At 41.1% G+C, this 18,278-nt stretch overlaps 1 protein-coding gene across 3 annotated transcripts in view; it reads right to left on the minus strand.

The window, feature by feature from the left end:
* The window catches only part of phkb (phosphorylase kinase, beta), a 102,813-nt gene that overhangs the window by 77,012 nt on the left and 7,523 nt on the right, over positions 1 to 18,278 (minus strand). For all 3 annotated transcript variants that reach the window (XM_067438031.1, XM_067438040.1, XM_067438050.1), the window contains 3 exons: positions 17,987 to 18,125; positions 11,965 to 12,064; positions 104 to 211 (listed from right to left, as the gene is read on the minus strand). In XM_067438031.1, the coding sequence (XP_067294132.1) occupies positions 104 to 211; positions 11,965 to 12,064; positions 17,987 to 18,125 (347 nt within the window). The remainder of the gene's footprint in view (positions 1 to 103; positions 212 to 11,964; positions 12,065 to 17,986; positions 18,126 to 18,278) is intronic.

An 18,278-nucleotide genomic window follows, 5' to 3' on the forward strand; every position in this document is an offset into this window, starting at 1 on the left:
GTTTTAATGATGGTTTAGATACAGAATCGAAAGTGACAATATCACATTTATAGCAAGCTAATTTCTATATGAATAATGTGTGTGTATACAAGATGGAAATAACCTGTAGATGGCTGTATTCTTCATACTGGTAAACCTCATCTCCAGTGTGCACATTAAATATTGAGTGCAGGCACGTGGACGGACTTGGGTCCTGCTTAAATTTCTCCACCTGTGAGAATATTATTAGAGGAAGAGATAGAGACAAAGGGAAAAGAGTCCATGAAAGATGCAAGATATGACCACGGTATCGGCAGATTCATAATTTATCACTTGCTTACTAAGGTAAGTGAGTAAGTGAGAGAGAGAGAGAGAAAAAAAAGTGTATTGGTATTTCTGGAGGTCAAGGTACAATTGCACCTCTGAATACTCTTTTATCTAAAGCCCTGTGCTTTAATACTGTATTATATTAATACATTCACACAAGATTTTAAACAGCAAATTACAATTAAGATAGTGTCAGGTTTTTAGGAGCAACTTTAATTGCATGCATCTCTCCACAAGAAAGATGTAGTGATCCCAGATGTCTGCTTGGCTTGAAATAGATGCTGAAAAGCAGCTGGAGTAGCCTGGGAAAACCCAGACAACTTCCGGCAAGTTATTGAGAATGGTCTGGTTTTAACCAGACTACAGCCGGAGCACAGTTCTGCTCAACTCAGGATGAGTATCAACATACAGCTTTTTTTTGTAATACAACCTTCCCAGACACATAATTCACTCTGTGCCATAAATTATACTTTGACAGCAAAACATATTTTAAAATGCTGTATTGTTGGAAATATTTTAACACACAAGCTGATTTCTGAGATGTGGTAATATGTGCTAGTGATAAATGTTGGGTATTAAAATTCAAAAAAGAACTGTTGAGAAAGACTACATCAATTTGACGGTACTTGTGATGTCCTATTGGTTTGGATGGATGTAACAATACATGACATGAAAGTATAATAAAGTGTATTTGTAATATTGTAGTGCATCATTTTATCCTTCCAATTGCTAAAACATTTTTATATTCTGGCTTTTTTAAAAGTCAAATGTATGTAAAGGACAAAAAACAACATATTTTTCTGCATCTAGGTAAGGTCGTTAGATTATTCTCTGATCAGGCAGATGGTCTATTTTGACATTCTAGCAGTATATTCTTATTTCTTATGATGAAAAAAGCCTTTTTTTTTAATTCAATGAAAGTCCCTTCAGTGATAGAAGCTTGGCCAAATGTGACAACAGCACATGCTGCAGATACTGATATTTATTTGCTCTAACATTTGTTTATTAAATACCAGACTGTTATTGACACGAAGACATAACATACACGAATAAATTAAGTTTGATAAATAAATAGTACACTGAACAGATGCAAGTCATAGACTCAAATAAATAAGAAGATTATGCAGACGATAGGTAAGACTTCTGCTCTGACTCACCACAGAAAACCAATCCGCTACCCAGTAGACGTGACTGCCGCAGGGTTTTTATCCCAAGATGTCAAGAATGAGGTCGCAAAATATATATATAAGCATGATTATTTCATGCACACAAAAATGAGGCATAAGCTGCAAAATAACAAATAAAAAAGCAGAAAGCATAGTGGATAAAAAAAAAGATTGATATGATACTGATACTAATACATTAATTGGTAGATTTAATCTACTTTGAACTGATGTGACTCGGCATTCTTTTCAAATATGAAAATATATGAATGATTCTGAATTGTGCATTTTCATTAATTTGATCTGCTATATTTCTACAGGTATATGTATTGCATTTTATATGTAATATTTATACAACAGTTCTTTCTGGTTCTCAAATTTGATCGGCTGAGACCCTTTTCCTGCCATGCGATAAACTCAGATTGTAACACTCTGCTTTCAGCGACTGTCATGGCGATCGAGCAAATCCACCATACGCTTTTTAAAATACTACTGTTTTTGTGTCAGTTTGTAGGTGACTTAGACCCCAAATATGTGACGCATATATAAACATAGTGCCTATTTTATGATTTGTTTAGACGTTTTTGTAGATGCCAGCTCCAGGATGTCAGTGGCCAACAGCTTCATCTTGGCCAGTCCATGGGGAATGTGTCGCTGTCTCTTATGTAGATAGTAGCTAAACAAATATAATTAATTTGGGGTATATCGAACAGGCACTCTTTGGTCTTTAATCTATTATTATCTATATCTATATTTTATCTATATTTTAATGTTAAACAAATGAATTATAATACTGCACTAGCTAGTTGACAAACTTTTAGCTAGCAATAGCACACATTCACATCTTAAATGCTAAGCATTTAAAGCTCTTTCAGCAAAGCCGTTATGGCATTAGATGTTTAAGTCCACAGCCTAAGCAAATGCTCCACTCTTCTCCACAATAGTAACCCACTTTAATTTTAATTCTTCATAATTAAAGAAAATTGAGTAATTAACACTAATCACAATCAAGTCTCCCCCTCTCATCTTTTTGTTAAATACACAAAATAAGACTTTTACATATAAAATAACATTTACTCTCTCTTAAATTAAGCCATATGCAAAGGATGCTGGGAACTAACAAGTCCTGCCCAGCTTCAGTTAATGCAACACATATAATTAATGTAATCTCAACACAAACTGATTAAGTAAACTTCAATTTGACTAGGATAGCATAAACATAAATTGAATATTTATTGGGATTTATTTATTTATATGGACTGAACACAATCAAATTAAGTTAGGACAAAATTTATAGCAATTGTGTTGATTTAGCTCATTTTAATTAAAGGACAACTACGGCAAATTTTTACGTTTATCTTGATCGTTATATCTTTGTGAGTACAGTCTATATAAAAAAAACGAACAGGATTGGTGCTTGCAAAGCAGAGTTATTACAGTTAATGCCCAGAACACCCCCCCCCACCCACCCCCAGCTAAAACTGCAGCTTTGGGGGCATAATGTAAAGGGTGTCTTTGTGCCTCTTAACAGACACAAAATGCAATTAAAATGTCTGTCCAACATAAACAAGGCCCTTACATGACCACAAGATGTGTTTAGCCACTTAGCCATTGTTTAAATTCACCTGTTTTAGGTGGCTAGCTGTGTCTCGCGCTGAAGTCCCGTGGGAACGCCGTTGTAGCCGGAAAAATAGTCCAGTCGAGAAGAGCATCATGTGTATTAAGAGGCTCTGCTCATCGGTTTGTCGGTCTTCAGTATTGAACGTGTCCGAGAGAAACAGTTTTTGATTCGGTACTGTTGATCCTGAGGACACCTGCTCGTTCAGTTACTCGCGCATGCTCAGTATCAGCAGCTCGTGAGTTCATCAGATCTCTCAGCAAAACATGTCTCAGTTCAGTGAACGGTTTATTTATATTCGGACTGTCACTCATATCAGAAAGTGAGTAACTAAAGTAAATTGTATGATCAGCGCTGATTTGAGACGCGAACCGTTTAGAACAATAAAGTCCGATTTGGTGAAGTGGTTCGCCCGGTTCACTAAAAAAAAGAATGATTCATCCGTGAACCGGACATCACTAGAGTGATGATCCGATCGGGCTCACGGTTGAAGAAGAAATTGTTTGCGTTTGTGCCTTTCCGAATTGTAAAAAATTTGCAGCGACCACTTGACTAACTGACACAGACACAACACAGCTGGCCCGGTTGAAGAAAAATGCCCATCCATGGTTAAAGACGGGTGCAACCACTGTGGAGGTAATGTAAACTTTATATATCCTTCTATTTGGGCACACACGGCTTGAGGAAAAATGTGCAGTAATTTAAAATAATTGTGCTTTATACACAAAACGCTCTTCCCAACTGGACTGCCTTTTTTCCGGCTACCGCTGAGTTCCCACAGGACTTCAGCGCGAGACACAGCTAGCCGTCTAACACAGGTGAATTTAAACAATGGCTAATTGGCTAAACACATCTCGTTGTCATGTAAGGGCCCTGTTCATGTTGGACAGACATTTTAATTGCATTTTGTGTCTGTTAAGAGGCTCAAAGACACCCTTTACGTTATGCCCCCAAAGCTGCAGTTTTAGCTGAGGGGGGGCTCTGGGCATTAACTGTAATAACTCGGTGTTGCAAGCACCAATACGGTTCGGTTTCTTTTTCTATACACTGTACTCACAAAGATATAATGATCAAGATAAACTTAAAAATTAGCCAGAGTTGTCCTTTAAACAATTTAAACAGTAAAAATAGTTTTTTCAGTGAAGGAAGCTGTTTCAGTGCTGTCAATCTTCTAAGACAAAGATATGCTTTCCTCAGCGAACATTCAAACAGATTTTTTTAATGGATATTGTAAACATTGACCTGAAGAATGAATGCTATATCATGCACAGGTAATACACTCGTTTAGTCGATCTCTCTCTCTCATAATACCATAATACTCCACTCTACATAATACAATAAACTTCAATGAAGCGACTCAACGCTTCTTCATTGATAGTTCTAAAGTGACGTTTTAGAATTAGTAAGGGAGGCTTGGTCACAACTGTTAAACTGCCAACTTGAGATTTGAATCCATGGTGGAAGGAAGTAGTTCTGCATGAAAGAGGTTTTGAAGGACTCCTTTGTTGTTTCTGATTTATTTACACAGTTGTGCTGTCAAAATTTTTGTATAAATGCAAGATCACAATTGTAGCCATGCAAAATGGCTGTGATTACCTATGGCTAAATCTCAGCTGAGCTGATACACAGCCACATTGCACTGATACACATGTGATAAATTGCTTGTAAAATTCAGTCGTAGCAAATAATGAACACAAAACGTACACATTAAATAACCATATCAGTTGACCGCTAGATGTGACACTGGACCATCACATCAACATTTCCACACACAGACTGTATCCAATAAATCCAACACAGTCCCAAGGATTTTCTCAAATCTTCCACTCATGCATTAGCAGAAAATCATCTCTTCTAAAATCCAGGGGACACAGTGGGATTCTCTGTTCTAACTCAAAATGTCAGCGTGTACAATGTAGCAAACAAAATCCTTGACTACCTTGTCCTTAATACAGAATTCTTAGCACAGAAGTCAGTGAACCCAAAACAAAACAAACCATAGATTCTTGAGATGCACCACATGAATAAAGCCATCTCTAGCAGTTCTCTATCAGTCATTCACATATTATAATCCAACACTTGCGGAAGGGGCACTTCACCCGTCAATACGGCAGAAAACTGGGCCGACCTTTCTCACTGACCGCATCACACACGGGCCCCTACAGCATATTTTAGTGATATAAATAAGTGGCCTATTTTTTTTTATTTTTCCCTTCTCCTCTCCTGTCAGGTCATGAGAGGCATTCTTCTGTCCTAGATACACAATGATTTCTTTTTCACACCAGTTACACAGCTGTATAACAGCCCAGACACAGCTGTAAGATTCAGCCAAACAGAAACTTTTGCTTGAAATCCACGAAAGCACACATGGATAGAGGCAAAAGACACCTGTGAGACAAAGGATGACATTTGAAACTTCAGTTAGTCATCACTACCTGTAAAATTAAACCAATAAAAACTGAAAGCACAACAGGGCAGAGAGTAACCTTCAGCTGCTACAGGAACATTTATTATTCTACGACACACAACTTGGCAAAACAGAGACTCTATCAAAGTGATTTATTATATGTGACTTTAGATTGACCTTTATTAAACTCATCAAAACTGGAAGCACAGGCTGCTTTGCAAGAGAGGTCTAGAGCGGTTTAATGCTGGAAAGGAGAAAACATGCACATCTTAACTATAAATCCAGCATTCATGCTTTTTTTCTGCGTTTCATCTGTTTGTGACTTACTTTTCTCAGTGTGATAGCAGCATGCCACAATAAACACGTCTGTTGAATATACCTAGGGAACCGATTATATGAACGTTTGCAGCGCATTGTGAGTTTATTAAAAAAACCAATGTACTTTGTGAATGCTATAGACAGATGTTAATGAGCAGTGCACTGTGTAATTAACTGCATAAACGAGGCATTATAATTAAGACACAGAAAAGCTTTCTTGCAAATCAGGTCTTGGGGGTCAGGAATAAATGAAATGGAACAATTTCAAAGGCACAAGAGAGGCATAATTGCTCAGGTCTACGCCAGGAGAGAACAGTTGCTTTAGAGCAAAAGCCAACTGTAAAAACAGCATTAACTCTTTTTGCATTGGAAATGAGTCTACTCTTACTGTTAAAAACAGCCACTCAACCAACATCACATTGACAGATCACCAATAATTCAACTCAAACTGCAATGATGTTAGGTTAATGTACCTAAAGTATACACCAATCAGGCATAACATTACCAGGGAATACCATTTCCATGAAAGGGTGAACATGGTCAGCAACAATGCTTACGTAGGTGGTACATGTCAAAGTAACATCCACATGGATGACAGGACCCATAGCTCCATGCTTCTTGTGATAGAGATCTGAGATCCATATATTCAAACCAGTTTCATAAAATTGTATCAAAATATGGGCACACTTTTTGATGGGGGGCTGTTCCCCCGTACTTACAAAAGGTTAGAAATGTTCCTGTGCATTGATTAACATTTGCTTTCAGCTGGTTATAAAAACATTACCAGCTGGACCAAAACAGGAAGCCCAACAACTCAGCAAATGGCCACAGCCACTCCAGGCAGCACGCCATGGGAACGTTGTCAAAACCCTGATTGCAGCAACATCCAACTGCTAAAACCACAGAAAAGACCAACTGGCAGCCACACAAATGCAACCCAGAGACAACTATTTAAATAATGCCCAAACACCATCCACTTTGTAGAGTGAGTCCACACATCTGTGGTCAAAACCAACTCTTTATTGCGGTGAGTCACAGATATTGCCAGAGTAAGAGTTAAGTGAAAGACAGGCGGAATTTAGCGGTTTGATTTTCAGCTTTTTTTTTTTATCCAGAAATTAAAATTCTGTGACCAATTACTGACCCTCATGTTGTCACGCCCTCACAGCCATCAGACACTGACACACCCACTCATTCCCCATTACCGGCATTCTGATCACCTGTGCACCATCACCAGTCATCACTACTTAAGCAGTCCTCACCTTCACACTCACTGTCTGGTCTTGCACCGACCTCCAACCTCGACTACCTGTCCGTCATCGAAGCCCTCACCTGTAACCCTCCTCCTCCTCCTCATCATCATCATCATCATAATCGTCGTCTTCTTCACCTTCATCGTCCTTCGCCTGAGTGTCACCACCCATCTAAGTATCACCTGTGTCCGTTACCTCTGTTGCACTTGCACTAATCCATCTGTGTCCTCGTCTGTGTCTGACAGAAGACCAGACCAAATGCAGAGCTCTCCGGACACAGGCAGGGACCGCACCGCAGACCATTTCACCACACTGGTTCACACTGTACGGTCCTCACTGGTTCACGGCACTCCCTCCACCGCTACTCAAGTTAGCGTGTCATTACCTGCAACACCGTTACTTCGTCAGCTGCCTGCGTAAGTCCCATGGCTCGACCAGCGACCTACAGCAGTGTGGTGGAGGATTGCAGTAGGTTTCTCTTGCAATGTTCCCTGTATATGGAAGCGAACTCCCATCTGTTCCACAGCGAGAGAGGCCAGGTGGCGTTCACCAAGGCAAACGAGAGACAACGAGTTCCTATGCATTGCGCTTCCGCACGCTGGCCTGTATGAGTGGATGGAATGAATCAGCCCTCGTCACTGCCTTTCGCCACGGCCTCCTCGCTGAAGTCAAGCAACTTATTGTGGTCTACGAGGACGCCATGGGCTTGGAGGCCCTCATCCAGAAAACTATCCGCGTGTCTCAACGGTTATCTGCCTGTGGCCTCTCCTCACTCGCTGTCGATCCTCCGCCCGCTCAAACATCTGTCGCAAATCCAGCACCTGAACCCATGCATATCGACTCATACCATCTCACCACCACCAAACGCCAATGCAGGATTTCACAACATCTGTGCCGTATTGTGGGGGAGATGGATATGGCATTACGACCTGCCCCGTGCTACCCACTCGGCCAGCGATGAGTACCATCCAATTACCTCCTATAACGGCAAACCTTACCAAGACGCCAGTATTCGTTTGTAATTCTCACTCATCTGTTGCAGCACAAGTCCTCATCGACTCCGGGTCGGCGAGAAACTTCAACAGTCAGTAAACCCTCGAAAAGCTAACCGCCCAAAGTCAACGCTGTCCCGTCGACCTTAGAATCACCTACATTCAGGGAAAACCGCTGGGCCGAGGTCGTGTCCGCCATTTCTCCCCCACACTGACACTACACGTTGGTCATCTGCATGAGGAAACCATCACGTTCATGGTGCTGGAGGAGTCAACCGCAGACATCATCCTGGGACGCCCCTGGCTTATATTACACCAGCCGCATATCCACTGTTCCACCGGAGAGATCCTGCAATGGGGTGACAAATGCTTTGATCGTTATATTCATCGTCCTCACCGAAAAGGTTCATCATCATCGTCAGTTTCTTCATCTTTACCTGTCCAGTCCACCTCAGTAGAGAGTCCTGAAACTCAAGTCAACATGGCCATTCCTACAGCTTACCGGGCATTCCAGGATGTCTTCAGAAAGCGGTTGGCTACTAAACAACCACCCCATCAGCCATGGGACTGCGCCATCGACCTCCTGCCTGGGGCTACTCTACCCAAGGGCCGTGTCTATCCTCTGTCCATCCCGGAACAGAAGGCCATGGAGGAGTATGTGCACGAAGCACTACAACAAGGGTTCATCCGTCCATCGACCTCCCCTGCAGCTTCGAGCTTTTTCTTCAGGGCCAAGGAGCTGCAGCGCTTCCTGGGATTCGCTAACTTCTACCGTCGCTTCATAAAGAATTACAGCCTGCTCAGCTCCTCACTCACCTCTCTGCTTCAGAACCGGCCCAAGTCTCTGTCCTGAACTCCATCTGCCACGGAGGCCTTCCAACAGCTGAAGAACGCCTTCCAGTCCGCTCCGATCCTGGTTCATCCCAACCCTCATCTTCCGTTTATCGTCGAAGTGAACGCATCATCGACCGGGGTCAGAGCACTTCGGTCTCAGCGGCAGGGGACACCCTCACGACTCCATTCATGTGCCTTATTCTCCAAGAAGCTATCCCCGGCAGAGCAAAACTACGACATCCGGGAGCTCCTGGCGATCAACTTCGTCCTGAAGGAATGGAGACACTGGCTGGAGGGAGCAGAACATCCTTTTGAAGTCATCACCAACAAATCGCAACCTGACGATGATTCAGCCGTTTGGCGTCACATGACGTAGGTATTCTATGTGACGCCAAACGGCTGAATCATTGTCAGGCCCGCTGGGCCCTCTCCTTCACCAGATTCAATTTCAAGGTGACGTACCGTCCAGGAAACCAGAACAACCGGGCAGATGCCCAAGCACCTCGAAACCATCCTCCCTCCAGCCATGGTTGTCAGCCCGATCCAGTGGGCTCTCCACGATCAGATCCAACAGGAGAACACCCAACAGCCTGGTCTGCCGGGAGGTCCAGAAGGGCGCTTCTATGTCCTGCCTCGTCATCGCCTGCCCTTTCTGGACTTGGCTCACTCCTCACCGGGCTCTAGACACCCAGGCAGGAGAAGGACCCTCTCGCTCCTTCGCCACCGCTACTGGTGGCCCCCCATGCCTCGGGACGTCTCCCGATTCGTCAAGGGATGTTCAGTCTGCGCCATTGCCAACACCCCAAGGAGACTCCCCGAGGGCAAGCTGGTCTCTCTTCTGATCCCGAGCGTCTCTGGAGCCATCTGGGGATCGATTTCATGACCGACCTGCCATCATCCCAAGGATTGACCTGTATCTTAGTCGTTGTCAACAGATTTTTGAAATCCTGCAAACTTATCCCCTTCAAAGGTTTACCTACCGCGTTGGAAACCGCGGAGGCACTCTTCACCCAAGTCTTCCGACACTTTAGGCTTCAGGAAGACATTGTTTCCGACCGAGGACCCCAATTCATCTCTAGACTCTGGACCACCGTCTCCTTGGGGTATCCGTCAGCCTCTCATCAGGTTACCATCCTCAGACCAATGGCCAGACTGAACGGATGATCCAGGAGATTGGGAGATTCCTGAGGGTATACTGCCACCAGAATCAGGAGAGCGGACCGTTCACGTTAGACAGGCAGCTGAAAGAAGTCACCTACCGCCTTCACCTTCCTCCCACCTACAGAATATCACCTTCATTTCATGTTTCACTGCTCAAACCCTTCACTGAACCTGTCCCTTCTTCACCCACAGATCCTGGTGATGGTGCCATACTTCCTCCTCCTACCATCGACGAAGACCCATCTTTCTACCGGGTGAGAGTCATCCTCGACTCACGGTGACGGGGTTCCCGGATGGAATACCTGGTAGATTGGGGGGACTACGGTTCTGAGGATCTCCAGGAACGATATGCTGGACCATAATCTTCTCACTCAGTTTCACCAAGACCACCCTGACCGACTCGCTCCTCGGGGCCGTGGTAGACTCCGTCGCCGCCCGTCCCAGCCGTCAAGAGCCGCCCGTGGAGGAGGGGGTACTGTCACGCCCTCACAGCCTTCAGACACTGACACACCCACTCGTTCCACATCACCGGCATTCTGATCACCTGTGCACCATCACCAGTCATCACTACTTAAGCACTCCTCACCTTCACACTCACTGTCTGGTCTTGCACCGATCCAACCATTGACTACCTGTCCGTCATCGAAGCCCTCACCTGTAACCCTCTTCGTCTTCATCATCATTGCTTCTTCGTCTTCACCATCATCATTGTTTTCCCCAACATGAGTGTCACCACCCATCTAAGTATCACCTGTTTCCGTTACCTCTGTTAATAAACTTTGCACTTGCACTAATCCATCTGTGTTCTCGTCAGTGTCTGACACGTCATTGCATACCCATAAGAATTTAGTTCATCTTCAAAACGCAAATGAAGAACTTTTTAATGAGATTTTGATCCCTCCATTAAAAGTCTATTCCACAAAAACGTTGACACCTCAAAAAGTAATAAAAATAAAAAAAACACCTATGAGTGGTCTAGCAGTTTAATCCAAGTCTTTTTGAAGAGATATGATCACTTTATATAATGAACAGTTTTCATTTATTATTTTATACACCTATAAACATTGTTCAACACACATTTAACACATCAAACACAATTAATTGATGCATAAACAGCAAGTATGATTGAGCTTTCATATACCATATTTGACATGCTCTATGTATGTGCTTTAATAATTTTTTAATTCCTTTTTTGTGTGGACCTTGAACATGAGATGCTTCATTAAAAGTTTCATTAAAATATATTAATTTGTGTTTTGAAGATGAACGAACTGGGTTCGTTTACACTGGGTAAACAAAATGAAACATTTTGTGAACAATATAAATATTATTTCAAGCAAATATAAAAAGTACATTGCTAAAAATATGCATTATTTTATGGTGAAGCCATTTAAAATTTGAACTCCTGGCCTGACTGGGCAGACGAAAAAAAATCCTTACTGTTGAGCCCTGAAACAGTAGGTCCATAAAAAAATTCACACCATGTGCAAAGCTCTTTCTGAGATTTACTCTAACACCAGAACAGTAAAGAAAGCCTAGTGTTGCTTGAAAGTGTGGCAAGACAGAGGGTAAAAAATAGAACATGCAATGTGTGTACATTTCCTTTGAAAGCATAGTGAGAATATACATATGGAAATGCATGGCAAGATCAGTCAAATCGACCAATGTAATCGACCGATCAAAAAAAGTGTTGAATGTAGACTATGGATGTTTGACCTGAAGGCTGCATTAGGGTACAGCAATAACCTTACAAGAGCAAGATCAACAGAACTGTAAAATCGTTTAAAAGTATGAAACTGCTCACTAGAGCTGAATAAAGTGATCTTGAACTAGCTGTTTGAGTTTTTAAAAAGGCAAAATTGATGAGTGGCATGCATGCAGCGCTGTCCTATGGTGTGATGCTGTGACCCACCTTATCAGACTGTCGCATGTAGCAGTACATAATCCCCCGCATGCACTTGATGGCAGAGTGCTCCAGTTCATGAGTGCGGCCCATGTCATCGTCGATGCGCCTGCGCAAAAACAATTTTGCATGAGTTCCTGTCAAGCACTTTATTATGTTTGTATGTGTTAAATAGTGAGAATCTGCAGCATGTCAGCACCATGTACAACAGCAAAGTAATAAAGGCAAACATGCAAATAAGACAAACCTTCAACACATGCTCATGTAGAGCACACACATGCACACCACCCACATACACTCCTACAGTGACAAATAGAGAGTAAGTAATGGGTTCAGGCCTTGCTGTCAGATTGGAATCATCTTAATTAAACTCCTCTGACAATGCTAATATGCAGAGGTGAAGAGTGATGACTATTACTGTCTCTGATATACGCCTGCTCTCTATTTTTATCCTCGTATTCATCCTCTAGAGGAAAAACCCTCACCAGGAGGAGTGAGAAGGAAAAGAAACACTTCATCTTAGGAGTTCAATGGAAAGTGTTTTGGGTGCCCTTCTAATAAATCTTGTAACCTTGACCCAGGCCCCAAGAGTCCTGGTGACCTGCTTTATAAAGAAAGAAGGTGTGTGTTGTGTGTGTTGTGTGTGTTTGTGTTTGTGTTTGTGTTTGTGTTTGTGTTTGTGTTTGTGTTTGTGTGTGTGTGTGTGTGTGTGTGTGTGTGTGTGTGTGTGTGTGTGTGTGTGTGTGTATTATGCAGGTGTATAATACCTACATTGTGAGGACCAGCCATCGGTCCCCACTTTTCAAAATAGTTTTTTTTTGAGAAAGTAAAAATGCAGAATGTTTCCTGTTATGGGTAGGTTTAGGGGTAGGGGCAGTGTAGGGGGATAGAATGTACAGTTTGTATGGTCTAAAAACCATTACCATCTATGGAGAGCCCCTACAAAGTGACCAGACGTGTGTTTGTGTGTGTGTGTGTGTGTGTGTTTGTGTGTGTGTGTTTGTGTGTGTGTGTGTGTGTGTGTGTGTGTGTGTGTGTGTGTGTGGCATGCTATAGCTTTAAAATATCTGATTCTGTAACTAATTCCCTTGTTCTGAATATTAAGCCCTGTTTATACCTGGTACTAAAGGGATAGTTCACCCAAAAATGGAAATTATGTCATTATCCAGTCACCCTCATGTCTAACTAAACCCGTAAGACCTTCGTTCACCCTCGGAACACAAATCAACATATTTCTGATGAAATCTGAAAGCTCTCTGACCCCTCCATAGACAGCAATTTAATTAACACTTTCAATGCTCAGAAAGGTATTAAATCAATGTTAAAATAGTCCATGTGACTCCAGTGGTTCAACCTTGATTTTTTTGAAGCAGCACAGGCCGCAGGCTAAAAGAAATTGTTGAATAAAGTATATATTTTTGTTTGTTTTTGCACAAAAAACTTTTTAACGTTGCTTCATAAAATTAAGGTTGAACCACTGGAGTCAAAAGGACTATTTTAACACAGTCAAATGCATTTTCAACTACATCTGGAAGTGGTCCAAATTGGACAACCTCAAAATGTTTTAGACCCAAATTTAGCATCGTCCACTTGGGATTGATGAAAATGTTTTTTAACTCTTTTCCCGCCCAAAACACTGTATTGCCTGTTAATTGTTAGAAAAATCTTCTCTACCAAACACAGAAATTATCATGTTTTGTGTTATAACTATTGGGGTAGGAGGCGCTATGATATGACACATCTTCTGAAATCCACCATACTGAATCTCCTGATCAAAGCACATGTGAAGAAGTTGCAGAAACAAGCGATATCATATGCAAACATATGCATATGTGAAATAATGCGATCAACAACATTAAACAGCAAATCAAAATTGCCTAAAGTTGCTGAAGGCCCATTAGGGCATTAGGATTAATTGCATTAGGGGTGTTGATGAACTTGATTTACTCCATCTATGTTTTGATCATCATTCTGAATCCGATCCAGAGGTAGTCTTTGATTTTAAAAAAAAATATATATAAATTCTCAGCATTTTGCTCAAAATGTTTTTTTTTTTTTTTTTATGAAACATACCCATATTCAGGTGTTGATAAAATAAAATAAAAAGAATGCACAAAGTTCTTTCTTTTGATTTAGTGCATGTTCAGATATTCATACAAATATTCTGGGGGCCATGAAATGTTTGTACAAATTGTCAAAAACACTAGTAGTGGCTAGCATTTTATTTATTTATTTTTAAACATTGAAGGGGAAATTAATTAATACCAAGTGTAAATATAGCCTTAGAAATAGAACAATGAAATTCAGTAGAAATGTATATCCAAATATAAATAGTGGACATATAAAACAAAGGGTCTAAAAAAAAAATACTACATCAAATCAATTCTGGGATTGAATTGGGTTTTAAAATGCATTCTCAATTAAATTTTTCATTATTATCAAACAGCTAAATTAGGAAAATAAGCCTATAAAACAATGACCAAGTGCTTGGTTGCCCCAACCAGTTATTATCCCGTTCAATTATTCCATAGCGAAAACAATACAAAACCCAAGCAAACAATTTCTAGAAAAGGTCATGCATCAAAACCTCCTTACATGAAAAAAAACAACTTTTATTGTGTTTTTATGAAGCTTTTTTGTCCTTGTCACAATATGCTTTCTTAAATGTATCATATTTTGTGTTCAACAGAAGAAAAAAAAGTCAGAGGTTTGGAATGACATGAGGCTGAATAAATGATGACAGATCTTACTCATAAATACACCTTTAAATGAAAGAAGGAAAGACAAAACACATGGAAGTACTGCCCTCTTGGGAAAAAAATTATAAAATCACAACACAAATCCAAATCACTGGAGTAGCTAAAAACAAAAAGATAAATGTTCTACAACAGCCCAGTTAAAGAACGAGCAGGTTGGTGTTTGGTGGTCAGAGTGTCTTGGATTCAAAGTGACTTTGGACAATCCCCCAAGAGGAACCTGGGGCTTAGCTATAGTATCTTGTTCAAGGGCAAAAAGGTGACAGTTTATGCCTCTTTCAGAGTTTGAACCTATAACCTTCAAGCTATCCAGTATCCAGTACATCCCTGGACATTCATCTAATTCGGTCTTAACTGAGCTTTGGAAACTGCAGTGAAGAAGCAGTAGTCCATAAATCTGAGCACTGGAACAAACATATCTGGATCAATGAGCAGGTACACATACTTACCTCAACTTGATTAAAACTGCTAATGTGAGGAGTATACACTTACAACACTCTTTAAAAGATGTTTTGAAAGAAGTCTCATACTCAAGGCTGAATTTATTTGATCACAAATACATTAAAACTTTATTATTGTGAAATGTTATTTCAATTTAAAATAATCATTTTCTATTTTAACATATTTTAAAATGTTATTTATTCCTATGGTGCAAAGATTTATTTTCAGCATCATTACTCCAGTCTTCAGTGTCACATGATCCTTCAGAAATCATTCTTGGCTGATTTGCTTAAGAAAGGTATTATTATTATAAATGATGAAAGCAGTTGATAATATATTTGTGGAAACTGCAATATTTTTTTTCAGGATTTGTTGATACAAATTTAAAATCTTTTTAACATTATAAATGTCTTTACTGCCACTTTTGTTCAATGCTGAATAAAAGTATGAATTTCTTTAATATTCATTTTTTTTTAACCTTACTGACCACAAATGTTTGGACGTCAGTGTAAGTAAACAGCATAGTTTATTTTTTCCTATGATAATGGCACGTCATTTTCACAGTTTAATTCAGAGGCCTATTCCAACAGTCTGACCACAATACTGCTTGTTCAGGCCAAATCATAGCCATAAGGTCTGTTCACACCAAGAGTGAATCAACAAACTAGTATGAAAAAACATTCACGTGGTTTTGTGCAAAATGGTCTTATGCCATTTCATGTATTCTGACTTATTTAAACTGTTAAAAGATTTGGATTATATTGCTAAAGATGGCCATAAAAAAAAAAAACTTGGGACGTCTGACTGAGTATGAATGAGTATTTCTGTGACAAATACACTCCTTCAGGATTTGAGTAAGTTTCGTAATGTTTTTGGCGAGTATGGCCCTGTTTATGTCATAAAGGGTGGAATTCCTTGTACGGTCCGCTGTTCTCCCGGATGAGCGTGTGCGCACATAAACCAGAGCTAAACAAAGAACACGCCAATCAATGAGCTTTGTTTGGGTTACGGAAGCCGTCTGCAGCGCTGCACCTTATTTAGCTTCTCAAATATCCCAGCATTAAGGGAACAATGGGTGTAGTTTGTTTTCCGGAGCAGCAACAGAGTTGTGTAATTGTGTTTGTTTGTTCCCGGTCATGAGTCGAAACTGCAGGCGGTGAGAGAAACTGCATCAAATGTTTTTGGCTGGCAATCGGCAAATAAGTGCATACAATTTCAACAACACGAACATATAGGAAATCGAAAGTTATCCAGGGATAATGTCATGGTATATTGATTTTGCATGTGTCATAGTTGTGTGTGCTTGTAACTCTTTAGCTCCACCCACTAGATGCCTCCAATAGTTCGGTTGTTTTCAGAAAAAAATCAGCCTGTGGCACTGCTGAGGTGTTATTGAGGCCCAGGATGCTTCGATAGCGGCCTTAAGCTCATCCAGAGTGTTGGGTCTTGCATCTCTCAACTTTCTCTTCACAATATCCCACAGATTCTCTATGGGGTTCAGGTCAGGAGAGTTGGCAGGCCAATTGAGCACAGTAATACCATGGTCAGTAAACCATTTACCAGTGGTTTTGGCACTGTGAGCAGGTGCCAGGTCGTGCTGAAAAAGAAATCATCTCCATTAAGCTTTTCAGCAGATGGAAGCATGAAGTGCTCCAAAATCTCCTGATAGCTAGCTGCATTGACCCTTCCCTTGATAAAACACAGTGGACCAACACCAGCAGATGACATGGCACCCCAGACCATCACTGACTGTGGGTACTTGACACTGGACTTCAGGCATTTTGGCATTTCCTTCTCCCCAGTCTTCCTCCAGACTTTGGCACCTTGATTTCCGAATGGCATGCAAAATTTGAGCAACAGTCCAGTGCTGCTTCTCTGTAGCCCAGGTCAGGCGCTTCTGCTGCTGTTTCTGGTTCAAAAGTGGCTGGACCTGGGGAATGCGGCATCTGTAGCCCATTTCCTACACATGCCTGTGCACGTTGGCTCTGGATGTTTCTACTCCAGACTCAGTCCACTGCTTCCGCAGATCCCCCAAGGTCTGGAATCGGTACTTCTCCACAATCTTCCTCAGGGTCCGGTCACCTCTTCTCATTGTGCAGCGTTTTTTGCCCCACTTTTTCCTTCCCACAGACTTCCCACTGAGGTGCCTAGATACAGCACTCTGGGAACAGCCTATTCGTTCAGAAATTTCTTTCTGTGTCTTACCCTCTCGCTTGAGGGTGTCAATGATGGCCTTCTAGACAGGGTCCGGTCGGCAGTCTTACCCATGATTGTGGCTTTGAGTAATGAACCAGGCTGGGAGTTTTTAAAAGCCTCAGGAATCTTTTGCAGGTGTTTAGAGTTAATTAGTTGATTCAGATGATTAGGTTAATAGCTCGTTTAGAGAACCTTTTCCTGATATGCTACATTTTTTTGATAGGAATTTGGGGTTTTCATGAGCTGTATGCCAAAATCATCAATATTAAAACAATAAAAGACCTGAAATATTTCAGTTGGTGTGCAATGAATCTAAAATATATGAAAGTTTAATTTCTATCATTACATTATGGAAAATAATGAACTTTATCACAATATGCTAATTTTTTGAGAAGGACCTGTATATATCTTTACATAATAGCGCTCTGAATAGAACAATGATATCAACAGTCAGCACATTAATAATGGTTTCATGGAATTTGATTTATGAGTGGTGAGTATGGCTTGGTGGTAAATGGGAGCACTGGAAAAGAGCCATTCACATTTACCATTTGAAACATAATTTAAGATCAGCGTAGCATGTGACCCCAGATTTTAACAAAAGATAATTCCACATAAAGTACAAAGCAGTATCTGACCTGTATGCCAACGCCAGTGACCAGACACTGGCAGCGCAGTAGAGGGAGTCTCTGACTTTAGCATCCTTGCAGGTGGAACAGGTCTTCACCGGGAACAGACCAGTGGTAGGGCTCTGATAATTCAGAATGGTGCTCTTCACTAGAAGCAAAAATAGAAGAACGGAGGGAAAAATGGATAAAGTCTTATGATGTTACTATCAGCAACTCACTGCAACAGCAGGTGTCTTCACAAACACATACGGCACCCTCCAAGCCTGTTTATGGATCTTTGATAAACACCTTTTCACACCTG

Source organism: Pseudorasbora parva, chromosome 1, assembly GCF_024679245.1.
Source record: "Pseudorasbora parva isolate DD20220531a chromosome 1, ASM2467924v1, whole genome shotgun sequence".
In the NCBI taxonomy this organism is placed as follows: domain Eukaryota; kingdom Metazoa; phylum Chordata; class Actinopteri; order Cypriniformes; family Gobionidae; genus Pseudorasbora; species Pseudorasbora parva.